The sequence below is a fragment of the Pseudomassariella vexata genome, assembly GCF_002105095.1.
Source record: "Pseudomassariella vexata strain CBS 129021 chromosome Unknown BCR38scaffold_5, whole genome shotgun sequence".
NCBI classification, from domain to species: domain Eukaryota; kingdom Fungi; phylum Ascomycota; class Sordariomycetes; order Amphisphaeriales; family Pseudomassariaceae; genus Pseudomassariella; species Pseudomassariella vexata.
Window position 1 is genome coordinate 491,332 of NW_024467960.1, and position 23,973 is coordinate 515,304.

Below are 23,973 nucleotides of genomic sequence, written 5' to 3' on the forward strand. Positions count from 1 at the left end.
CTAACTCTTGAGTTTGTAGTACTTTGAGTTCTTATTATCACCGTACCTCCCGAGAAAATAAATTTAATCAAGTGAGATAGAATCGTCTTGTGTGCTTGAATATGCGCATGTAAAGATGCACAAACCCTAATGATGTATTCTTTTTTTTCAGATTATGATGTTACTAGACGTTCCGAACTACTCCGCTATTCACATATAAGCAGTAGAAACCAATATCTCGTAGCTATACTAGTGAATAATGAACCACGAAAGTTAATGCAGGTCCCGGTTGCAGTGCGACGATAGTGCTCACAGGTCAATGCTAAAGATAAATTCAATCCGAATTGCAACCAAACCCTCTGGATTGTACTTATAACGATCTATGGACTCCGTGATCCACGATACAAGTGGGTTTCTCCCGTTTTCCTCCGACGCATGAGTTCACCCAAATGTAATTCACGTACCCAGGTTTTGCATCTTCTACTCATGCTATATTGAATTTAGAGAATGCTATCTCGATCACAACAGAGACGAGAATGACTATCAAAAGTCAATTATGACAATCAAGCAAGCCAACGTCCCTAATGTATAATTGGAAAACGACTTCCTCCAACTTGGGGTATTTACCACGATATCGAAGGGGGCGATCTCTTCCAGGGGATGTTTTGGGTATTCTGGCGCCCCTATTGGACTCTGCTACAGATGCTCGACGGTATCCGAATGCATGTGTACTCATTAAGACGAAGCTGTGACGAGATGCCTGCATATCAACCCGTAGCACTCACAGTCATCACACTACTCTGACTAGGTCTCGGTCGTGTCTACCAAGTAGCTTCACATGTATTTGCAACCTTTGTACTCAACAGTCAAATATTCATATTGATCATCCTCATTAGCCCGGGTATGCTGGTGAGCTGGACAATGATGTATAGACTCGTCCATAACGCAGTATGTTTCAAATTTAGCATAAAATTACACAACAGCGTGAGCATTAAGAAAGTCTCCATCTCGAGCTTAAAATAGAACTTTATTAATAATGGTTGATGAATTCATCACCTTCGTGTATTACCTAGGCGGCAATGGGCGGAAACCGCTGAAGAAGTATCTTCTTATATTCGAGACTAGCTGGGACTACCACTCACCTATGTGCGCATTGGAAGAATTGGTTCCTTTCGAGTCTTGTCCCGGAGCTAATATATAAGTAACAGGGACTAGGCCAAGACTCGGATATTTCGTAGCTGGCTGCCTATACAAGGTGTCCTCATCCAGCTCGTCTAGTATATGGAGTGCATTGTCGCACATTTTGGGAATGCGGGCATCCCTGAGTTAACTGACGAAAGTTGTGGAAGCTATCACAAGAATCGCTACCTCTTTGTGATTGTATTATTTCTAGAGTCAGGTAGCCCTGTGGATAACAAAATTAACGGTGCAATCAAAGATGCAGCCCGGTATTCCAATGCAATAAACCGACACAACGTAGTTTGTCCGTCCACCTGGGTAGGCCAATTATTTTGTCGTCCGATTGGGCCTCTGTACTTGATGAATGTCCTCGAACAGTTGTGCCTCGTTAGGAGGAATCGCAACCTGTGCTGATAAATTCCCCTCCTACTGGTCTCTGATACATTGATAAAGTAAGTATGATGTCTAGATAGTGCTTTGAAACCCCCAAGGATAATAGCATGAGATGTCATAAGAGGCTTCGTGCTACTATTGATGGGGAAGTGCTTGAGTATTTGAAATGATTCATATGTGGCGTGCTTACGACAAGCAAACCCGGAGTCAAGCTTCTTCAGTCGTCGAATGCAAGCTTGGGATACTACTCACCTGTATACTCCGTCACAATTCCTGTCAGTATTGTTTGATATGCCATCTTAACGCAGTTCTGTCAGCCATTAACGGAGCCTTGAATCCAATCGTTAGAGTGTTCGTCTGTAATTCAATACTGTCACATATAGACCCTATCTTGTCTATGTTCTGTTCGAAGTCACAGTTTTATTTAAGTTGTAAATTGGCCGATTTCATCTGAATTTGGTTGCGCTCCTGGAGAGAAGTGACCCCCTATCGTGAATTGCAAACCCCCGCAATCTAGTTGGCCCCGGGGAAGGCAGACCCATTCCCCGCGATGACCACCTCGGGAGTTGCAAAAGAAGCTTCAATGCTAGCAAGCTCTAAAACCATTCCCGTGACAATGGTGTCGCTCGGCACATTCGACCTGCCATCCTTAGGGTACAACTGACATTTTACATTTTATGCTTATCTTGAGTTGACCAGGAATCTGTCGATCTGCAGATTGAGCCACAAGGAACTCCTGCACGTCAATGGTGTGATCGGAAAGCTGCTGCATCAATACCATCCACGATCAAGACGATAAATTGCGCCGTTCGCAATGGCTACCGATACTTCGTCCCACCCGACGTCGCCGGAAGTGCCTACTCTCATACTGCGACGCCCGTCATCGCAGTCCCAGCCGAATACCAGGCCGCCGAGCTTCGCTGGGCTCCCGAGGCGTCAGTTGTCGTCACAGTCAGCCCAAGAGAGGATAAATGACATACTAGAGGTTCGTCCGTCCCAAATTCGAATTCACCGTCACCAACGTGGTAGTTCGGCGAGGACCACCAGACAATGAATCCACCGGAGTGCGGCAAAGCTCAATTCCGACATTGTAGTCCAACTGAGAATCGAGAGGAGGATAGCCTGAAAATGGTTCCAAAGCTTAAATTGGCCGTCATTGACTGAGATCTGCTCTCCCCAACAGACTGGAAGAGAACGCGCCGACGCCATGCCTGCATCACCGTGGTCATCTGGGCGCAGCCACAGCTTCCAGCCGCTTTCCCAGGCACCGGAGCAAGACGACAGCCCCGACGAGACGACCGGCCTTGTTATGAGAGGGAGCTCGAGGAATTATCAAAGTACCCATAGGACTTCGAATTCGCGGTCACAACCGTCGCCGACACGCGCACAAGGAGATAGCCAGCATGCCAATGGCGTTGATGGGACCAGTGGGGCGGACAAGAAGGAAACATATTGGTGGACGGAATACTTCTCCAGTATATGGACTATAGAGTTGGAGAACAAGGGCTCTGTTGCGAGAGATCATCTAGCATTGGGTATGTCCTCCTTATTGAGCCTGTGTGGCGCTGTGCAAGGTATGACTGACTTGCATACGCATCTAGAGAGAACATTTCTGGCCTGGCTGAGGACCTCTCTTGCCTTTGCCTCGATCGGCATAGCGATTACGCAGTTGTTTCGCTTGAACGTGTCCTTGACCGACAGCCCTGAGGACCCCAACTTCCGGACAATTAGACACTTGGGTAAACCTCTGGGTGCGACTTTTCTAGGAATTAGCATATTGGTGCTGTTCCTGGGCTATCATAGGTACTTTGAAAGTCAACAGTGGATATTGAAGGGCAAGTTTCCATCAGCGCGAGGGACAATCGTCGTAATGAGTTTGATAGCTTTCGCTTTGATGGCCGTGTTGTTGGTGGTTGTGGTGGTTGAACAACCTGCTGGCTCTCAAGACTCGCCATGACTTGCATGACGAGCCTTTAAATTTGCTAAGACTAAAATGAAAACGAATGATGAGAATACAATAAATATCAACAGCATCTCAGTGGCATTGTGGCTTCTGTAAGAACGTGTGATGATGCATTTTGGCTTGACTGCAGTCTTTTCGTTCATAGTGGCGAAACTCGCTCCAATTGAATGTGGAAAACTGGAAATGCAAATAAGACCGGCAGAACCCCAGAAACGCAAGAAAGATTGAAATCTAAAGCGGACCGTAAGCCTCTGAGAACCGATATTCACGAGTAAGACCACACACGGCCGCGCCGATTAAGACCGACAGACAGCGTTATCTCAAATATTTCTGTGTTCGGCAGAAGCGAACGGCATACAGCAACGCGCAGCTGAGATTATGGCACCCTCGGAACCAGTAGACGTCGAGACGTTTGCGCGCACTCAACTCGCACTCCTCGACGCTGAGTTGCAGAGCGAGCTTCAAGAGACCAGCGGCCTGATTGCCAATCCCAGCCCCACGACTCTCCAACGTGCTGGCCTCGCCATCACCAACCTCACCATCTCGGCACAGCGAACTGGTCTTGGCGGCAGGACGGTGTTGGAGCTAAGCCCAGACAGCGCGACCGCCAATGCAAGCGGCGAACTGCCGGAGCACGGCATCAGGACGGGAGATATCGTGCTGGTGTCTGAGCAGCCCGCGGGCAGTGCTAAGAAGCGGGAGATCAAAGACGTCGAGAAGAAGGGAGCCCGGGGCGTTGTCATTAAGGTCAAGAAGGATGCTGTGCTCGTTGCCGTCGATGAGGAAAAGGAGGATGTTTCTATCACCGGAAGAGTTTGGCTCGTCAAGTTGGCCGACGATGTCACTCATCGGCGGATGAGTCGTCAGATGGAGAAACTGCAGAATATGACCGAGTCCGACTACTCAATGTTCACCCGAGTGCTCTTTGGGCTGTCGACGCCGTCACTTGTCCAGAAGGACCTGAGCTCTCATCCCGAATACGGCAAGATGGAATGGATTGACCCCAGCCTTAACGAATCCCAGAAAGATGCCATACGCTTTGCTTTGGCTTCGAAGGAGATAGCTCTGATTCACGGGCCACCGGGGACCGGCAAGACTCACACATTGATAGAGCTCATCTTGCAAATGGTCAAGAGAGACCTTCGTGTACTGGTTTGTGGGCCTTCCAACATCTCCGTCGACAACATCGTCGAGCGGCTATCGCCTCACAAGATCCCGATCCTTCGTTTGGGCCATCCGGCAAGACTGCTACCTTCCGTAGTCGGGCATTCACTAGATGTGGTGACCCAAACCTCGGAGGCCGGATTAATTGTGAAGGACGTACGTTCCGAAATGGATGCCAAACAAGCTTCCATCAAGAAGACGAGGAGTGGGAAAGAACGCAAGGCCATCTACACGGACCTCAAGGTGTTGCGCAAGGAGTACAGAGAGAGGGAGAAACGGTGTGTGAGCAATCTCGTGGCTGGAAGCAAAGTTGTTCTCGCCACTCTCCACGGCGCTGGTGGTTATCAGCTGAAGGACGCAGCGTTTGATGTGGTCATCATCGACGAAGCCAGCCAAGCATTGGAAGCCCAGTGCTGGGTTCCCCTCCTTGCGGCGAAGAAGACTGTATGCGCTGGTGACCATCTGCAGTTGCCGCCTACTATCAAGTCTACCAAATCCAAGGTCAAGCCAATAGCCAAGGACGGTGGCGCCATTATCAAAGGTATGACGCTCGAAACGACATTGTTCGACAGGCTGTTATCACTACACGGACCGTCTATCAAGAGGATGCTCACGACACAATATCGCATGCATGAGAAAATCATGAGATTCCCGTCGGATGAGTTGTACGAGAGCAAGCTGGTGGCGGCCGATCACGTCAAACAACGGCTGCTCATCGATCTTCCATATCAAGTTGAGAATACTGAAGATACCAATGAGCCAGTCATCTTCATTGATACACAGGGTGGAGACTATCCAGAGAAAAGCGAAGATGACAATACGAGCAAGAAGACCAGCAAGAGATCACTGCTCGATGATAGTAAGAGCAACGAGATGGAGGCTGCCCTCGTCAAACAATATGTCCGGAAGCTAGTCGACGCCGGCGTCAAGCCAGAGGATATAGCCGTTGTCACACCATACAATGCCCAAGTAAGTCCATCCAATGGTCTGCTATGCGTTCAAGTTTGAATAGTTCAGGAAGTTTGTTTGTTAACAATAGGCACAAGCTCGCATTATTGGCACCTCTTAAGGAATCCTTTCCAGGGATTGAACTTGGAAGCGTGGACGGCTTCCAAGGTCGCGAGAAAGAAGCCGTTATTGTTACTCTTGTGAGAAGCAACTCTGAAGGTGAGGTTGGGTTTCTGGGCGAGAAGCGCCGTCTCAATGGTAAGTCATTACCATATGCTTGGAAACCCCCCAGTGTTGCTGTGATGTTGATGCAGGTCCAAACAGTCGCGATGACTCGTCCGAAACGCTCATTGACCATTATTGGTGATTCGGACACCGTCAGAAAGTGAGTTGTCACACCGGCCCTGCCCATCTTGAATCACCCCCATTCGCAACTCACGGATGTTTTCCCTTACCCCCTAAAACACGTTTGACTGCCAACTTGTCTCTAACCTGCGTCCGTGTTCGGCTGCAGAGGCAGCCAATTCCTCAAGGCCTGGATCGAATGGCTCGAGGAGAACGCCGACCTTCGCTATCCGGATCCTGCATCTCTTGAGGGCATAATTCTGTAAAGTGGGATGCGTGGTGAAGAGACGCGCCCCGCGGTCGTCTGCATTCATCATGCACCTCGAGGCACAGCGTCGCATTGACTTTACGGATCATGTTCATCCAGAGTCCAATCCAAAATAGACTCGAGCGCAAGCCGCGGCGCGCGGCGCTAAAAATCGAAGATGGACGGGTCCGATTTTCTTCATGCCGCCAGTAGGTATTCACAACCTGGTTTGCCCTGCATCGTTATTGTGCCTGATATTATCCGGCGTGTTGGGATATCATGCGTGTCGTAGGATTTACGCCCCTCGCATAGATACATAAAAACGCTGGTCCCTGCAACAAGGCCGAAAAAAGGTTTGCTTGACCACCCGAAGCTCTGGCATCGGCGGACGGGAGAGGGAAAAAGGCCTCATAGATATGACCATAGTAGATTAGGCGAATGACGATATCACCATCCCTGTTGTTTCAGGTCGCCCGTTGTGTGGAGCGGCCTGGGGCGAGCCGGCCAAACTTAGTTCACCGAAAGGGCGTTGGCGAGTATGTTTTCGGGCACGGGAATAATTAAAAAGATATCAATCACACTGGGGCCACGCACTTCTATCTCGATTCGGCGACGGACGGGCCTCTCGTTGAACCTCAGATTCATTTACAGGCACCATTGGCAGGTGAGAGCAAGGTTATCGAGTCCGTATTCGGTGGCGTCTCTCTCTATTCCCAGCTTGAGGCTTACCGATATGAGCAACTCGCAATTAGGGTTAGAGGCGGAGGAGGCTGTAGCGCTAGAAGCACCAAAACCAAAGAAAATCAAGAGAGCGCGGCTCGGTGTGACTGTTGAGGGCGATAGCATTCCTGTCGTCTCCAATTGCCCCGATACAACCATGATCCAGTCGCATTTGGGCGGCTTACCTCACACCCCTCTACTGTTGCAACTGTAAACAAGGCGAAACGCAGGTTAGCTGCAGAGCCTGCGAATCACACACACTAGTGCGTTGCCCATCCAGATTGCTTTTCTCCGAAATGCAACCTCTGGTGCATTGGGCGCGATGCTGTTCTAGCGGTAGCGAGTGGTCAAATGCTAAAGCAGCGCTTCTGCTGGAAGCTCCTTGCAGATGCTATGTGCGGTATGCGTTTCGTTAGGCTTCAAGATCCCACATACTATAGTACTCTGGTCTCAGCCAGTCGTCTTTGTTCATGCAGATACATGTTGAAGAAGGGCTCACAAGAACACACAAAGACAATGTGTATGAGCATGTGTCTGAAGAGATCATTGGAAAGGGTACCGTGGGCTCTCTCGAGATCACCGATGACGAGGGCGGAATTACGTCTTGCAGCCACCGAGGAGCACCGCCGTATCAGAATGCGATGAAGTCAAGTCTGATGGGAGATCTTACGAAGCGCGATGCCGGTAATAGGATTCACTCGGTCCCCAGTATCCGCAGATCAAACATCTTACGCCTCTCGCTTGGTGAGCAGCTCAGGACGAAGCCTTTTGGAATGAGTCACGGCAGGTTTCGAATGGCACCGAACTTCAGATGCCAAGGTGGACTCCCCGCGACAAGATGAATCAGGTGTCCCTTTGCCAACGATTCCCCACATTCCATCATGACACTATGAGTGAGATGAGTGAGATACGCTTTGACGTTCGATGCTGGAAGTTGGGAAAAAACTTTAGTCGTATGGCGCTCGCCGTTCTGTTATTGACTCGGTTACTGCCACAAGCGTTGACGGGTTTGTCTGGATATTGTCACCGGGTTGATGGGCTTAACGGGCATATCGATAGAGTCGACGATGAGTTAGTTTCTAACTCGCGGGATGTTTGACCTTGCAGCATCTAGCTTCTGGGTCGACAGCTGAGTCGCACACGACGTGGGTAATCTTACAAGGTGGATATACTCTACAGTGAGTGGTGCTGGCCTTTGATTTTCAAGTACTTTCCTTTTAGCGCCATATTCGAGAAATGTACGTAGCACGAGGCACCCATGCTACTCCCATTTGCAGTAGCGAACAACTAAAAGATACTTCATCTTTAGTGTAACCCACTTATTTTTGTTATCTTGATTAGTTTTTGACTTATTTTCTCCGAGCCTTTGTAGGAGCGGCCAACTTATTAGAAAAGTATTAATTTCTAACTACTTATTGAATAGTATAAGCTATATTTACTTCTTACGATTCTTTTACGTATTATCTATACCTATAAGGCTATATAAAAGACGATATTATGATTAAGTTCTATAGCGTATTAAACGCCTAGCGCGTATTCATCTAACTTTACTAGTAATTATTCTTTTTGTCTATATAATTTGACTATATTAGCGGAAGATAGTAAGATAGTCCGGCTTACCTTTATAATAAGAGTCTGAAGATCCGCAGAAACAGCTCTATAGCGGATTCCAAGTACCCGTAACTAATTAATAAGCTCCTAGGTCTTTTTACAAGTATATATATAACTAACTGTAGCTTATATAGAGGTACTCCGGCTTTATAAGTCTTAGAATAAGCTCCGGAATACGGTTAGGCTTACTAGTAACTATCTCAGGATTTATTAGCTGTAAGCTACCACGCCGCTAGTTAAAGTATGTATTTTTGCTACTAAAGGCCTTTTGAACGGCTTTTTCATAAGCTACTGTTTATATTACACTCGTAATACGCTAATTAAAATTTTCGATGTCTTCTTCTAATTTGAGTCCAGCAAGGTATAGTTCGTGAGATATTGTGAATTCAAGTTATAAGGTTATTATAAGAGGCTGGATTTTGTTGCAAATGGGGGTAAGCATGGTTAGGGAGATGATATCTGAACCCGTGGGGTCTACTGGGCGCCGACTGATAATTACGACGACCCGACGTCCGTTGATCGAGGGGTTCCCTGGTCGTGGAGTGCATCAATGTAACCCTAGCGCCAATCGGGCCATTGCCATATTCGGCCCTCCGTTGCTCTATCAATTGACTCGGAGCGTGCTTTCAAAACTGTTCAACAAAACCCGCTTTGTTCGCGTCAAGTTGCAGTACAGTCCGGTGATTTGAGTCGAATTGAGTATGCAAGGCGATGACGAGGCAGGGAATCCAACAAGCCGGGAAGCGTCACTCCGCCCGCTGTGGATTTGCGGAGCAAAGTTACCAAGGTTACCTTGGAGCCATTAATGAGAGGACTATTGCTGAGGATACCACTTTTGACGCCCAGGTACACCTTGCTCTACACCTCGACTAAAACACCAACGACCACGTCGAGCTAGAAAGTCCGATCTACTAATATTATCTCATGGGCGCCCAGACGGCCAACTCGGTGACCAGTGAAATTACGCTTCTTCAGAATGCTGCTATTGCCATATTTGGCTGCTCCTCCAGATTGTGGCTTCTTAAACAGCTGTAGCGTGGCGTGGCGGCTGGGATTTGTGGAAGGTGCTTATGGTCTTGCCACATTTGACATCTATCTAAAAGTGCCGCCGCTGCTGCTACAAGTTCTGATCTAGACAAGTCAGAAGTGCTCTTGATTTGTGGGTACAGAAAGAAAAACAAAATTACGCTTGCTCGCGTGGACAACAGTGTCGTTACTTACTTTTTCTCTGTTTGTCTTCTTTTCTCGTCATAGTACGATGTGTCCAGTCGCAGTCATCCACGCTTAGTTCGCTGCTTGCAGCTGTCTACTCATATGGTCCTCTTCCGCAATGGCAGCGCGGCAGCGCGGAATTGCTCGCAAATGCTCAATCGCTGTTACAGCTTGACAGGCAATGTCGGCCAACACAGACGCGAATATGCAGCTACTGACAGGGCTCACGCCTCTCGAGCCACTCAAGTGACAAGTTGCAGCTGCTGGGCCCTCAAATGCAACCTTTTCCCCCACCAGTCCATGGCTTGGACAGCTTATGGGTGCCAGTAGCCGTTCTAGCCCGGGCCTCTCTACCCTGCGCCAACCCTGCCGATCCTGGCGCCCCCATATTATTTCGAGAGGACCCCTGCCCCTGGCCCCTCATCATCCGACCTATCCTGGCTTCCATATCCCCAAAATTCGGCGTATTATGCCCGTCCTGGGGACGTTATTACCTTCAAAGACGCAAGTCGCATGTTTCATGGGCTTCGATGCATGCGTGAGGGTTGATGCGAGTCGCAGACGCTCACTATGATACGTGATGCAGTGGCCAGGGTCCTCCATGCTCGCTCAACCATTAAACCTCGCGCTTCCCTAGCTCCTCCTTCGCCACTACTGGCATCGAGTGGCCTGTGAAGAACGAAAGTAGTCGTCGTGCGTGTTTGATTCGCAGTTTGATGCATTCGACCAACTCGAACCGAGCCGAATTGCTGGCCATGTGGGACGCAGCTTCAAGAGAACAGTCCGACTGCTCCAGCCTCTAGCCAACAGTAACAAACAGGGAGCTGCCAGCTCAAGCTTTACTCGACATCGACCAGATGATGGATCGTGCTGGTCATCGTCTATACCACCCATATCCACGACCTTACTGGCTACCGTGCCCGGTCGCTCTCACTCTTTCACCCGTCCCCTCTGTAGGCATATTACCCATTTTTTGTGAGACCACATCATGAGAGTAGGCCGTTTGAAGCCCACCGCGAGCGCCGGTCGCCCTCCAACGGGTGAGTCCAGCATCCGGGGAAGAATATCAGGGCCAATCCCAATACCAGACCCCGTCGACGACGACGAATTTCCCATGCGACAGCCCGGGACGGGACTCGCCATGCCTCTAGGCAGTGAGAGCAGCAGGCCGCAGGTTCCGCCAGATAGCTCCTCCAGCATCAATGTGCAAAATAACAGTTCACCTCCGCCTAGTGCTGTGCCCGAGGAGAGGCCAGTATCGGCCGTAACACAACCACAACAGGAGCAACGAGCTGAAGGGCCGAGTCAAGCTTCCCAGACCTCGGCCAGCCTGCCGCGATGCAACGATCTCACCAGCGCTTTGCGGTACTCGACGGTGAGTGCTGGGACCGAAACGGACAGAAGCCGCACCGGCCCACAACGCAAAAAGTCGACTCTTCGCGGTGCTCTCACCAAGCTCTTTGGCCGCAAGAAGAAGCGCACAAGCAATGGTGGATATGGCTCGGCATTGCGTGTTGAGGCTCCGATTAGTTCTACCGCTGCACAACATAGGAGTGTAAGACAGCCCCACGGAAACACCCCACGGAAACCGCATAACGGGCTTTGTTACTAATTACATGATGACTTAGGATCCGTCTGCTCTGAGCCGAAATATGACTAAGGACGCCGAGCCGAAGCGATCAGCTTCCTTGCCAATCACCGAGTACGACAGAGCCCTGAGGTCCAATTCCATTGGTCCGGATGACTTGATGGCTATAGAGAGTGCGCGCAACTCCCTGCAGGGTGAACACCCGATTCATAGTGCCAGGCGGAGGGCCGCAACAGCAACAGCCACAGCCAGCAGGATAAACAGCACCAGAAGTAGAGACTTGGGGGATATAGTCTGTGGGCTCTCTCCGAGGCCTGCGAGCTCTCATGCTCGAGGCAGTGAGGTCCCCGGCGACGAGGATCCGGAAGACATAGGCCGCGCCATTACCAGTGACCAACGAGCACTGCGTCGCAGATCCAGGAGTTTGTCGCAGCTGCAAAATCTCGCACTAGACGTGCCTGAGGCCCGGAATCGCAGCGATGAAATACGATACTGGAGGGAGAGCTATGACCCGGCCTTCGTATCGCCCACATCGTCAAATGTCCCCGATGACACCGCGTTTGTGAACGCCGATGCTCCAGAGTTCGTAGCTGATTCGCCAGCGGGACTGTCACCCAAGACGCCGCCCCAGCCGTTCAACTTCGGAACCATGATGGGGATGAAAATTACGCAGGCCGCGAGCCTAGAAGAACGAATAGTGACGCTAGAGACTCGCAACGAGAAACTGGAAAGATTACTTGCGCAGCTTTTCCAAGTTATTCCCGGGGTCAGCGCCTACTCAGGGACGCCGGAGCGGGAAGCTCGACCAGAGCCAGAAGGCCTGTCTGCTACGTATGCTGCGGGCTCTGCTGCTCCAAATCTGACGTCATATCAGACGATAACGAACGATATGCGCTCGACGTCGCGCCACGGTAGTAGTTCTCGACACTCCAACGAATCTTTTGGCGATGGGCACACCTTCATCGACTCCGTCGCCCCTTCCACAGCGCGTGCCAACCGCCCTAAATCCAACACCACCGTTCGTGCCGCAACCAGTCTTCCCACGTTATCAAGAGAAGCTTCAGGTCCGTTTAGTGCGGACCACTACACGGCACTTCTCGCCCTCATTGAAACGGAGCGCGTAGCGCGCCAGTCATTAGAAGCGCAAGTCACAAAGCTTAGCCACAGGCTCAGCCTGATGTCCCGCGCTCTGCAGAAATACGAGGGCCACACAAGCCATGTCAGTGGCACATACTCGGTATTCGAACACGACGACGAGGATGATACGACAGGGGCTGACGACGAAGAGTACGAGTCGGAAGCATTCAAAACCCCAAGGGAGGAACAGCCGCAGCACGGTTTCGGTGCATTTGGCGAAGAACTCGTAGATGACGATTCGGACGGCAAGCGCAAGAAGGCGGCCCGAACGTTGTCGTTGAGTCAACTCACACTCGGCAAGCCCAAGTCCAAGACGAAGACGGAAGTCGGAGTGAACTTATGACTATATGGACTTCAGTCCGAAAGTCTGGCAGATTGAGCCGGCCCTGCTTGCGCTGGCTTATCGCATCTCACTTACACACTTATATATCCCTACCCTAATTCTCAGCTGGATTTACTCGACCCGGTGTTTAGAGAGCACAGCATGGCGTTGATTCGGACGAATGTACGATGAAATTTACTCTCGCATGTCGATATGACGGATATATCTTTCGTTTTACCATCTCTTTTGTTCCAGCACTAGGAGCGGGCCGGCGGCTCTAGTTCTCCTTTCTTGCTGGGTTACCCCCTATATTATTTCTTTTCCTGTATAGTTGTCTTGCTCGAAAAATTCGGCCATTTTGATTTATCCTATATTTGGGCGATGTTGGACAGCATCGTCTTGAGACCGAGGTTGACAGGACAGAGTGAGTTCATTGTAATGGAGCGGCGTGGCGAGACCGACATATTGGTAATTCACATAATTGATCCAGTTACCAACCGATTTCTTATTGTTCGAGATGAGGCAATTGTCCACAGGTCTGATATGGCCAGACCGGGGCCGTGTTGTGGTGCGCTCTATCATATTCAATTATAGGCGCGGTATCAACCGAATAAGTCATGACGACGTTGTTCTAAACCCCTCAAGGCACTACCGGTAGATGGTGCCCGCTCACACCTCATTGGCCACCTCCTTATGACCTGCCTTTCTGAGATAAGTTTATCCGCAGCTGTTGCAATGAGAAGTAAATAATGATGGGCTCCAAGACCCCGTCTTTGAGCTCAGCGAATACGGCCGCTGCGGCTCTCGGCATGATGGGGTCTATAATGGCAGTCTCAATCATAGTTTTGTTCCTACGCAATGAATTACACCGTAAGAATTATTAATGAAGTCGCATCCTCCCAATATGAGGCTTCAGGTCGTTTCCGCCTTCATGACAGTGGTAGCAGCTGGGTCGATCTTGTCTCCAAATCCGGCATGGGGACTTATGAATCCACAAGAGGCTGGTACAGCGTTGTTCAGCTGTGCTGCCACAAACTGGCCGCGCAAGACCATCGGGGAGATAAATGTGCCTCAACAACCGTCCCCCGATCTCGAGTCCATCTTGGCAGAAGTTGACCGCTCAAATATCGAGGCAACCATCTTGAAGCTCGTCTCTTTCGGCACGCGACACACGCTTTCAGTTCAGAACAGTACGACCCGGGGAATAGGGGCAGCTCGAGACTGGATCGCGTTTGAGTTCCAGCGCTATGCCAACGCAAGCGATGGACGACTGACCGTTGAGACTATCGGGTACGAGCAGCCGTCCGATGGCAACCGCATTCTGTTTCCAGTGCGTATCAGCGATGTGGTAGCAACACTCCACGGCACAGAGACACCAGAGCGTCTATATGTCGTGTCGGGGCACTACGACAGCCGAGTGACAGACGTGCTAGACTACACATCCTTTGCCCCTGGCGCCGACGACGACGCCTCCGGCGTGGCCATCTCCCTCGAACTTGCACGCATCATGTCCCAGCCAAACTACCCCCGTCCGAAAGCCAGCATCGCCTTCGCGGCCGTGGCAGGGGAGGAACAGGGCCTGTTTGGGTCCACGTACCTAGCGCAAACGTACGCCAACGCCACGCCTAAGGTCAACGTAGAGGGCATGTTCACCAACGACATCGTGGGCTCCTCCACCGCCGACGACGGCACCGCCGATCCCTTCACCATCCGCCTCTTCGCGCAGGGTCTCCCGCCCCTGACGGTCGAGAACTCCACGGCGCGAGAGAGGCGCCTTACCATCGGAGGGGAAAACGACACCCCCGCTCGCAACCTGGCCCGGTTCGTCAAAGAAGTTGCCGACAACGACGCCACAGGGATGAACGTCTCGGTTGTCTACCGGCTGGACCGCTACCTGCGTGGCGGCGATCATCGGCCATTTCTTGAGGCGGGGTATCCGGCGAACCGGTTCACGGAGCCGAATGAGGATTTTGCGCACCAGCACCAGGATGTTCGGGTGGAAGAGGAGAGCGGGAAGCAGTATGGTGACTTGCCTGAGTTCTGCGACTTTAATTTCATTGCCCGTGTCGCGAGGGTGAATGGCGCGGCGCTGTGGAGTTTGGCGAATTCGCCTGGCATTCCGAGGAATGTGAGGGTTAATTCAACGGAGTTGAGTAATGATAGCATCTTTTATTGGGACCCGCCGGCGGCGGGGGAGGAAGGGGCTGGCGTGGGAGGTTATGAGGTCGTTTGGAGGGCGACGGATGCGCCGTTTTGGACGGACGTTATGGATGTTGGGTTGGTTAATGAGATCACGGTCGATTTGAGTAAGGATAATGTTGTCTTTGGTATTAGGGCTAAGAGTGCGGACGGGTCGAGGGGAGTGGCCGTTTTGCCGTTTCCGGTATCGTGAGTGAAGAGGGTTTGACTTGGGAGTTCAGGGGCCGATGTGAGTGTGTGTATTTCACGGGCTGTCGCTCGTAGAGTGAGCGGTGGTATAACTGTTATAGACTCCATCAAGGCCCCTATAATACACGGCAGAGCAAAATATTGATGGCAGCTCAATTATCTGTAACCTACCCCCAGATCAAAACATTAGGTACCATCTCACAACTCAAAGATGGTAGAAATATAACTTCGAGATATGTTTTCCAACATGCGCAACATGACAGGTAATGCTGTTGGCAAGTCATAAAACCTTAGAACTGTCTAGGACCGTTATATACGCAGCCCTTACTTCATGGAATACGAAGCCACAACTGTCAAGTCTGCTAAGACAGATCACTAACTTAGACATGAGCGCGAGAGCAGCGTGGGAACAGTAGGAAATATATATATGCTTCGTAAGTCGCTCTATAACTACAAAGATACTATCGTATAGCATATTAACTATTACTTCCTTATTCCAAGGTAACTAAGGTAATTTGTTATTATCATTATTATTATTATTAAATACGCCGTAGGCTCGAAGCCCCCGGTACCTCTACTAGTACTCCCGTATGTCAAACCGTGCCCTAATGGCTGGACTAAATACATACGCTGCGTCGTCGGTTCGCCCTATTGGCGACTGCGTTGCGTTCACTACCATACTACGTTGGTTCTCAACCTACCAACAAAGTCCCCCCTGAGAAGATCGATGCTATCTGGGCCTTGAAGCTGTCCGACCCGTCCCTAGCAGCCATCTTACAATAGTCCCACTAACTACTGGTTCTCCTGTTGCCGTTGCGAGGTCTCTGCGAGAGTATAGTGGTCGTGGTGCGATAGCGGCCCGTAATCGTTCCCTCGGTCCTTCCAACAGCCCGCAAAAGAGGATTACGTGCTCTGCCGCCTCAGGGGCGTCGCCACAGCGGCATAGCGGCGAGTACACGCCAAAAGCCCCTGTCTTGAATAAGAAGGCTGCTAGTCCTATTTTTTCCGTCCTGATCTGGCACAGCGTAGACGCCTCCAGTCGGTTCAGGCCGAAATACTTGCCCCCTTTCGGTATCTGCATCGAAGGGCCCTCCGGTTCCTCAGCGATAGCGCGTCGCTGGCGATCGTGATGCTCTGCTCCGGTGAGCCATCTCTTCCTCCAGTGGCCGAGGAGGGCAGCCGGGACCTCCTTTTCCTCACTCATCCACTCGGAGCCCCGGGCCTCCTTCTCCATAGTGTACCCTGCCGGTCGGAGTAGCTGCGACGCCTGCTTCCTCTTCGCCGGCCTATCCTGCCTATATATAATTTTAGGTAGAAAGAGAGGTTAATTCTCTATATACTATTTATCTAGATAATCTGAACTATATATATAAGCAGAGTTTACCCCGCCTCTAGTGCTGTTTTAGGCGCAATTTGGACACCTGTAGATCTCTAAGCGAGTGCAGTACTAGATACCAAATATTGCTGACATTTTTTTCTTCAACTTTTTTTTAAACTTTGCATAGCCCAGGCACACCGCCTGTTGGCTGGGGAGAACGCTCGGGCCAACTGCCCAAGATAGCCCTTGCGTACTCACGTAGCTGCAGGCTTTGGAAGTTGGTCCTATCATCACCACCAATACATGCTGTATTGCCCACATCCAGTAATACAAGGCTTTCTAAATAGTATATCATTCAAGTCCTACCTGTCTTGTAAACACTTTTATTCTCGTGTAGCTATGGCTACCACTGATCACTGTTTAGCCAACCTCTCTGCGACATCCATTCGAGAGAGCCAATTATACGGCACAAGTCATGGGCATAATTAGTCATGTCGGTTGGATCTTCACCTGGTCAGCAGATATGCATAGAGGTATTGCATGGCGATTAGTTAAGACCGTCAATTTCGTATCAGTGATCCATGAGGCTACTTCCATAGGGTTGGAACGGGTGAATACCCCTATTTACCTGATATCGGTAACGCATGGTCCAAAGATCACACTGCCAGCTATCCGAGATGATTAGATCCTGTGGTATTACCGGAATCCAGCACCTTTGCGAGAATGAAAAATAGTTTCGTAGGCTCCCAGGGCTGCCGTGAGATCAAAGCATCATGGATGATAATCCCATCCTCTTTCTCGGTATGTAACCCTCCGCGAAGGGTGACGCATGTCGTCTTGCTCAAGGTTACCCCTCCCAGAGGTTGATAAGTGATAACCTAGATACCAAAGACATAATAATTCAGATGCCTACCGCGGAGTCTCATATGTAATATCAAGCTATTAGTGTCACATACTGCTTTGTGTTGTAAATATACCTCCACCAACCAGATTCAAGCTTTATTTACTGCAGTCACAATGGCCAACCAAATATAGCAAAGTTGGCTTCGAATGCAAGCATACGTGTTCGCATGTATAAGTCTCGATTGGAACACAACTCGAGTTGTTTCAAGTGGTAAGTAGATGGTATCTCAGCATAATTGACTGTGTTATTGGCCAACTACAGGTGTATCGAGAAACCCGACTTTTCTATAATTATATATTCGTGGAGCAATCAGATATGAATAGCCATACTCTCCATGCTATTCCAAATCGGTATCCCGCTTATTCAGTCACTTTGTTCGGGGGGAAGAAGAAAATACCTGCCCACGTCAGATCGCCAACCAGGATTGTCGACTCTGACACGTCCAAGATGTTTGCTTTTGCCAAAGCCCTTGTTGCTTCATTATCGGGAATGCCACGTCAAAGCGGGAGTCTGATCTGCATAAAACCCCCGTTATGTTAGGAATCGAAACACGTATCATTATGCGGCCCAAAGAGTTAAAGCCGACGACTACAAGCCACGAATCATCAATGAAGGTATTTTGAAGAATGCTTCGCATCTCAGAGGGTGCGCCACCCTCAGAAAGCCGGCACTTCCACGCCTTCAGCATAACCAATAGGCTCTGTTCTAAGCTACTATGTCGATTTCAAGCCTCCAGGAGGCAGTCTGACGCCGTAGAAATGATCCCTCTCTTCGGGCAATTTTGTCGGCGTACGCAAAGGGACTTCAGTTGCTCAGCATACGGATGACAGAATAAACTGCGCACACGGGCGGCATAGTCAGGTTACAACGGTGTACTACTCTAGTAGATTGGGCTATCTCGTACCATTCCACCGTTAATGCGCCAATATTTCGTATGTGCCTGCTCAGCTCAGTCTTTGAATGAAGTGCAGCAAGGGTCAACTACAGGAAGGTGAGTAAACAAGGGAATGCAAGTAGGACGGCCGTATACGATTCGACAGAACGTCCAAGATAATCACGAAGGCGTCCGAGGGAGACTCAAAAGAGCGTCCCACATGTGACATTTGGGGCTATATACTATGCTTGGGTTGGGCTTCTATAACCAAGGCTATACCCAGCCGATCTGTGTTCGTCTTGTGGATCCTGGAATATTCACTCAGCATTCAAAAAGATACTTTACCGTCCTACCGGGCTGCGATCCAAGCTGTACATCTGGAAGAGCGATACTTCCAGCACGGCAATACTGGAGCCTGGGGATGGCCTGCTCTCATGCGACCACACACAGCCTCGATGGTCAGGTGAGGTCTTTAGACATCACCCTGCCCGCGAGAGCGGACCAGTCGGACCAGTCTTTGACCAAGTCGTTCAAGCAGGTGCAGCATGTGGCATCTGTGGCAGTGCGCAACAACTTGGAGGAGCTGCGGTTGCAGGACGCCGATTGGGCGCAGCATAACATACATGTGACGTACTGTTGTAGAAGGACGAACCAGTGGGAAGACGTGAGTTGGTCCCCAGTTTCTTTGATTGAATGTGCCTTGTCGACGTATACTGGACAGCAGCAGTTGGCCTGATTGGGCGGATGCCAGGAGGCTGGGGGCGACTCATCGCGACATGACCAATGCCATAATAGCTGCAGTATGAACGAATAGCCAGCGCTGAAGCTGTACGAGAGCATCAGGAGAAAAACGGGACACCGAGATGGAGTTCCCCGCCGACTCGCATAGGCCAGACATGCCGCATTTGATTGACGATGGCATGTCGAGCTGAGTTGGGGGTCTCAAGTGATGCGTTCTGCTCGGACGTTGGGAGGTATCCAATGACGCCCATTACGTAGGGGGTTGACGGGCTCAGCGGATTTTTCGCCCTTGCATGTTCATCTTGCATCGTGTGTATCTCCAATGGCTCTGCGCAAGCGAGAGAGGGGTCCATGCATGGCCTTTCCATTAAACAAACATATGCCCATAGTTTTGGGGGACAGGCACGGCAGAACGGATTTGTGCGAGTGCGGGATGGAATCGGGCGCACCGCAGACTGGCTTGCTTTGAACCTGGATAGGTAGGGGGGAGGGGGACTTTTGCAGCGAACACGCAGCACGATCAATACCTCGAAGTAGCTGCTGACGCACAATGAGGGCAAAGGAAAAGGCGTTGGGAACCGTACTGCTGGCGATCCATGGATCAGCGTCCGTCCGGAAAGACTCCGAAATTGCAACAAAGGCAAATAGCATCATCCCATCCACCCCAAGCAGCAGGTTCTGGTGCAGACCCAAGAGCAAATAGGTATGTTGCTGCCAGACGGCGACTTCGCTAGCTGGGTCAGCAACGTCATTACTAACATGAACTACTGTACAGTCGCTGCGACTGCATACGGACATACAAATGCATATGCTGTGACAGCATCGGTGATAACGACGTTCGGTCCCTCAGATGCTGCTCTCTTTGCCTTCCCATATCGGGGCTTCACTATAACTAATGGATGCCGCATGAGACAGGACAGTTCGACAGATCGACTAAAATCGGCAGGTGCGTATCGCTAGCGGTGGCCGCATCAGAGGGGCGAACATATTTGGCTGGATGTGATGGGGGGATTTGAAACTCCAACCAAAAAAACTAGAAACACTATCCAGAGTCGCGATTGGGTCAAGAGAGTGACGAGAAGTCATTAGGTGCTATCTGCTTGCCGCATGCACAATCTCTGGGGAGGCGGCCACCCCCGTGCATAGAAGCTTCCAGTGAACCTCGCTCTGCTCCGGCAGTGCAAAATTGCACCAATCAACCCATACTGCAGTGGATAGCCCGGTTCTTTTGCCTATGATAGTACTTAGCCTCGATATCGAAGAATCAACATTGGACATGCGCAGCGTAATCTTGTCAGTCTGCAATCCTCTAGCCGGCATGACTTTAGCCTAGCCTCACCGACCTCTATTTTTCATTTTTTTCATTTACCACAGGCCTGAAAATGCGGTGTAGGGGGATGAAAACCCCAAGAAGTAGAACTATTGACAAGACGACAGCCTCGCTTGCACATATCAGTGTCGCACCACCGCCAGAAGCAATACTGGACTGCCCCATCCAGAGGTATATACCCTATCTTATCAGCAACAAAGCGTGCCTGTCATCTCAAAGAGGGAAGATCAGCGTGGTATCGATGGCCCTCCAGTGCTCGGCAGGTAGTATTTGACAACAAAAGAAACAAACCCTCATCCAAGCCCCGGTCAAGCGATGGCGTGCTCCTTGACACCGGGACCCGGCAAGTGGGATGAGGAGGAAGGGGAGTATCATCAAATGGGGAGCACACCGTTTGACGTGGCTAGCCGATTGACACTACCCCGTTACGTCTTGATACATATGATTCCTATCTACTATTACTCAACTCTGATCTTACGTATTAGTGCACGTTATGACGCTCGTTGAGTCAAGGAAAGCTTCTAGACTGTCAAACCTAGACCCTGATGAACATGCCAAATGAGAAATAACCCCACGAGATCATTCGGTGTTCCCCGCCGCTAGCAAGACAGGTTGCCAAACCTTGGAAGAAAAGCCAAAATTGCTGGATCTATATGAGGATCGTCCTCGGGGTCCACCACCGGCAGTGAGACCAAATGAGCCGCATATCTCATATCGTGAACGGTTCGCCCACCAGAGATCCGCAAGCGGATCTGTCCAGCGTGTCCAGCGTTTTCATGGGACGTTGTGTTTGGTTGTTCAACGGGGTCCCCGATTATGAGGTGGCTTGAGTGGCCTGACACCTCGAGTTTTCACGCATGCTTGCTGGCCATGGTGATGGTGTGGGTATGGAGTAGTAGTAGTAGTGAGATCCGAGGAAATATTGTGTGCATACGTCGATACCCAAGTACCCCGTGGATCTGGATAGCAATTGGCTCTTAAGTCTTGCCTAGTTGCTAGTCTGCCGTAGATACTGATACTCGTTGACACTACCATGGTCGATAAGATAGAGCCGTATTGCATGTGACTGTATCAGAAGCAGAGTGAATGCGATGACACATGTACCTCCAGACCTCGCGGGGGCATTCAACGTCCCACGTGTCTTGGTGTTTTCTCTGACCGATCATGTCAACTGGGAAACAGGGTTCCCTGGGGCCGGCCGAACTCGTGCCGAGAATCACCTGGCCAGATGCTCGTTAGTCGTTCGAACGGGCTTCATTCCGACCTTCGAAGGTCCCGGACGTTCCATAGATGGAACCATAAAGTGGGGGAAGGTTGCATATGGCAATAAATGGACCTACGAGGCCAAATTAGCAGTGACAGTTGATATGCAAATGCAAAATAATTATGGAACGTGGGAAAGATGGAGCAGGTCGCCATAGATGGAACATCGGGCAAGACTTGGCGTCTCTCTAGCTCCAAGCAGCGGGTTCTTGAAACCTTCTCGAAGCCCATCAACAGGGATTGTAGAACCAATAGGCCTCTCCGCGGACCACGGACCTGCGTTAGTGGAATTAACGACCCCATTAAGCCCATCTTGCGGGCCGTTCGCCAACTTGCCCACCCTGCCCGCTGACGAGGTCTGGAATATTGATACAAAGTACTCCGCAGAAAAGACCGTGATGAGGAAAAGAGGCCCCATCGCTCCGTCCAGGCTCCGGAGTCTAGCATGTTTCTGTGCTAGCAGAAAGTGGCTGCTATCACTCGCCAGTTCCGATGACACACGCTTCAGCCCGGAACCTACGGGTGAGGGCCGGGAGGTTTGACGGGAGGGACTATCGAATTCGGCCCTCCGACTATCGTGACACAAGGGATCTCTTGCAAGGTTTCTTACTTCGTACTCGGCCTATTAGATGCTAGTGCTAGTTATCTCCTCGACGGCATTGACATGAGGTTCATCACGCGACGACCTTCTTTTTAGAGTCATGGGTTGTGTCCTCAACATTTCGCCACTTTCGTTTGTTTGCTGTTACGAAGTTATCGAAGGGCCGAGTTTCCTAGCGTCCCTGGCATCAAAGCAGAGCCCTCGAAATGTGCAGCTGATAGCGAATCTGGTTGGCCCATCATTTGCCGGCAAAAGACTGTTGTGATCTTCCAGAATCCTGCCTCAATGTGTTTAGAGCACAAGTGATCCATGTCGGGGCTAAAGTAGCTGCGTCGCTCATTTAAACCAACCTGGTGCCTGTCAATCCTCTATCGGGACCAATCGCTGCCAATCAGCTCCTCGTTGCCGGGGAGTCCCTTCCAGAGCTTGCAAATCCGGGGCAGGGCCTGACTCTAGAACAGCTTGGCCCTTGTCTGCGGCGTTGTCTGCTGGGCTACGGCTAACCTATCTGCGGCCCGTCTAAGATGCGGTCTGCTTCAGGGCCTGACTGACTCGTTATCAAAGATATGACAAGATTGTCGGTGACCATATGGAACAGTAATGGAACAAAAGACAGGTGAATTGTAATGAGTGGTCGGCATGTCAAAATTGCCAAAATCCACAGTGAAGTAGTTTTCGTGGGAAATCGGTCGAAGGACCCAACGTGACATGTTAGGTGAGCAAGGAAACTGGATCCCGAGTGAATGGAACTGCAACACACGACTCGCAGTGAGCAGTCACAACATGACCACGCCGTCCAATAGAGTCAGTCGCTCTATTGTCACCGTCCGCTACGACTCTGCACGTAGTTGAGACGACAGTTCCAGGAATCTGGCACTCACTCGCTGGTGCAGACTGGGTCAAGAGTCGTATCTGCGCACTGTCGCGGTCTCCGACCACATGCGCGCAGACAACCGCATGTTCTAGCGGAAGAGCCGCCCGAGTCCACATTGTGATTGATCGCTGTCTCGTGGCCGGCTTTTGGGGATGTGGTGTTTCTGCGATAACGGTTTCGGAAGAAACTGTGCAGCGATCGTCCTTGCGGCACGTATCAGTTTCACCAGATATGTAAATCTCGGGTTTCCCATTTCTTGGCATGCAGTTCTGACGGGGGCTGCGGAGCCGTTTTGCATAATGTTGCAAAGAGAGGTTTGAACCTTGGCCATAATCCGGCAAGTCATCTATCGAAGACGATCTGCCACGCACTGCAGCCAGCCAGTCTTCAGTATGCTGTTGTGGAGGAATCGATTTAGGTTTCTGTGTTTCGTTTTTCTTGCCATTCCTACCCCCAGAATCCCCATGATGAAAAATCGTGAAACCGTTTCTGCATCTGGCAACAATAGTGCAGAGTTTTCTGCACACTACTGCAGTACTTGGTGGTATGCAAGGTACGCAAGGTACGGTCGACGCGAAAAAGGCAAGGAATCCGGCCGCGGTACCTTCGCTGGGAGGATACAATCCAGGGCAACCTGGAGGGTTTTCCAACGGGGTGGGAGCCGGAGTAGCTTGCATGATAGAGGCAAATTGATGATTGGTTAAATCATGGGCTGCTGGGGTTGGAGAGACATGGTTTAGTAAGACGGAAAGCTTCCAACGAGGCCGTGACGATAGTACCATGAACAAGCTGGCTCTTTCTGGAGAGTGGGGCCGAAGAAATGGATCGGACTCGACTCGTAATGCAAGGCCGGCTGCACGAGGCACGGCAGA

General features: G+C 50.6%; 9 protein-coding genes across 9 annotated transcripts; 7 read left to right on the forward strand and 2 right to left on the reverse strand.

Moving 5' to 3' along the window:
- Positions 1-2,123: 2,123 nt before the first annotated feature.
- Positions 2,124-3,722, forward strand: BCR38DRAFT_428669 (uncharacterized protein). Its single transcript, XM_040859915.1, has 3 exons — positions 2,124-2,536; positions 2,735-3,086; positions 3,153-3,722. Exons 1-3 carry the CDS (start codon positions 2,366-2,368, stop codon positions 3,506-3,508), a joined length of 879 nt encoding a protein of 292 aa, XP_040716861.1. The 5' UTR covers positions 2,124-2,365; the 3' UTR covers positions 3,509-3,722.
- Positions 3,697-6,050, forward strand: BCR38DRAFT_168484 (DNA helicase). The gene is made up of 2 exons (XM_040853832.1): positions 3,697-5,647; positions 5,725-6,050. The coding sequence occupies exons 1-2, from the start codon at positions 3,893-3,895 to the stop codon at positions 6,013-6,015; spliced, it is 2,046 nt and encodes a 681-aa protein (XP_040716862.1). The 5' UTR covers positions 3,697-3,892; the 3' UTR covers positions 6,016-6,050.
- A 1,276-nt stretch (positions 6,051-7,326) lies between these two features.
- On the forward strand, positions 7,327-8,145 carry BCR38DRAFT_428675 (uncharacterized protein). The gene is made up of 2 exons (XM_040859916.1): positions 7,327-7,622; positions 7,691-8,145. Exons 1-2 carry the CDS (start codon positions 7,409-7,411, stop codon positions 8,035-8,037), a joined length of 561 nt encoding a protein of 186 aa, XP_040716863.1. The 5' UTR covers positions 7,327-7,408; the 3' UTR covers positions 8,038-8,145.
- A 2,381-nt stretch (positions 8,146-10,526) lies between these two features.
- BCR38DRAFT_168566 (uncharacterized protein) lies at positions 10,527-13,000 on the forward strand. Its single transcript, XM_040853833.1, has 3 exons — positions 10,527-11,316; positions 11,390-12,586; positions 12,638-13,000. The coding sequence occupies exons 1-3, from the start codon at positions 10,750-10,752 to the stop codon at positions 12,827-12,829; spliced, it is 1,956 nt and encodes a 651-aa protein (XP_040716864.1). The 5' UTR covers positions 10,527-10,749; the 3' UTR covers positions 12,830-13,000.
- A 739-nt stretch (positions 13,001-13,739) lies between these two features.
- BCR38DRAFT_407898 (putative zinc metalloprotease) lies at positions 13,740-15,200 on the forward strand (the record flags this gene model as incomplete). The annotated part of the gene is made up of 1 exon (XM_040858213.1): positions 13,740-15,200. One exon carries the CDS (start codon positions 13,740-13,742, stop codon positions 15,198-15,200), a length of 1,461 nt encoding a protein of 486 aa, XP_040716865.1.
- Positions 15,201-18,536: 3,336 nt separating this feature from the next.
- Positions 18,537-19,201, forward strand: BCR38DRAFT_407899 (uncharacterized protein; the record flags this gene model as incomplete). The annotated part of the gene is made up of 2 exons (XM_040858214.1): positions 18,537-18,956; positions 19,088-19,201. The coding sequence occupies 2 exons, from the start codon at positions 18,537-18,539 to the stop codon at positions 19,199-19,201; spliced, it is 534 nt and encodes a 177-aa protein (XP_040716866.1).
- Positions 19,180-20,144, reverse strand: BCR38DRAFT_168587 (uncharacterized protein). The gene is made up of 2 exons (XM_040853834.1): positions 19,834-20,144; positions 19,180-19,763 (listed from the first exon to the last, which is right to left on the reverse strand). The coding sequence occupies exons 1-2, from the start codon at positions 19,905-19,907 to the stop codon at positions 19,331-19,333; spliced, it is 507 nt and encodes a 168-aa protein (XP_040716867.1). The 5' UTR covers positions 19,908-20,144; the 3' UTR covers positions 19,180-19,330.
- Positions 20,145-21,521: 1,377 nt separating this feature from the next.
- On the reverse strand, positions 21,522-22,200 carry BCR38DRAFT_168605 (uncharacterized protein). The gene has a single exon (XM_040853835.1). It carries the CDS (start codon positions 22,071-22,073, stop codon positions 21,618-21,620), a length of 456 nt encoding a protein of 151 aa, XP_040716868.1. The 5' UTR covers positions 22,074-22,200; the 3' UTR covers positions 21,522-21,617.
- Positions 22,201-23,119: 919 nt separating this feature from the next.
- BCR38DRAFT_428686 (uncharacterized protein) lies at positions 23,120-23,923 on the forward strand. The gene has a single exon (XM_040859917.1). It carries the CDS (start codon positions 23,494-23,496, stop codon positions 23,803-23,805), a length of 312 nt encoding a protein of 103 aa, XP_040716869.1. The 5' UTR covers positions 23,120-23,493; the 3' UTR covers positions 23,806-23,923.
- The last annotated feature ends 50 nt before the right edge of the window (positions 23,924-23,973 follow it).

Bases quoted from the DNA above. Each gene is read 5' to 3' on its own strand.
- BCR38DRAFT_428669 (XM_040859915.1), top strand. From the start codon at position 2,366: ATGGCTACCGATACTTCGTCCCACCCGACGTCGCCGGAAGTGCCTACT. The intron at 2,537-2,734 runs GTTCGTCCGTCC...TCTCCCCAACAG, and splicing joins GGATAAATGACATACTAGAG to ACTGGAAGAGAACGCGCCGA. The intron at 3,087-3,152 runs GTATGTCCTCCT...ATACGCATCTAG, and splicing joins GAGAGATCATCTAGCATTGG to AGAGAACATTTCTGGCCTGG.
- BCR38DRAFT_168484 (XM_040853832.1), top strand. From the start codon at position 3,893: ATGGCACCCTCGGAACCAGTAGACGTCGAGACGTTTGCGCGCACTCAA. The intron at 5,648-5,724 runs GTAAGTCCATCC...AATAGGCACAAG, and splicing joins TCACACCATACAATGCCCAA to CTCGCATTATTGGCACCTCT.
- BCR38DRAFT_428675 (XM_040859916.1), top strand. From the start codon at position 7,409: ATGCAGATACATGTTGAAGAAGGGCTCACAAGAACACACAAAGACAAT. The intron at 7,623-7,690 runs GTAATAGGATTC...CTTGGTGAGCAG, and splicing joins TCTTACGAAGCGCGATGCCG to CTCAGGACGAAGCCTTTTGG.
- BCR38DRAFT_168566 (XM_040853833.1), top strand. From the start codon at position 10,750: ATGAGAGTAGGCCGTTTGAAGCCCACCGCGAGCGCCGGTCGCCCTCCA. The intron at 11,317-11,389 runs GTAAGACAGCCC...ATGATGACTTAG, and splicing joins CCGCTGCACAACATAGGAGT to GATCCGTCTGCTCTGAGCCG. The intron at 12,587-12,637 runs GTATTCGAACAC...GACGACGAAGAG, and splicing joins ATGTCAGTGGCACATACTCG to TACGAGTCGGAAGCATTCAA.
- BCR38DRAFT_168587 (XM_040853834.1), bottom strand. From the start codon at position 19,907: ATGGGAAGGCAAAGAGAGCAGCATCTGAGGGACCGAACGTCGTTATCA. The intron at 19,764-19,833 runs GTATGTCCGTAT...TGACCCAGCTAG, and splicing joins CTGTCACAGCATATGCATTT to CGAAGTCGCCGTCTGGCAGC.
- BCR38DRAFT_168605 (XM_040853835.1), bottom strand. From the start codon at position 22,073: ATGCTAGACTCCGGAGCCTGGACGGAGCGATGGGGCCTCTTTTCCTCA.
- BCR38DRAFT_428686 (XM_040859917.1), top strand. From the start codon at position 23,494: ATGCTGTTGTGGAGGAATCGATTTAGGTTTCTGTGTTTCGTTTTTCTT.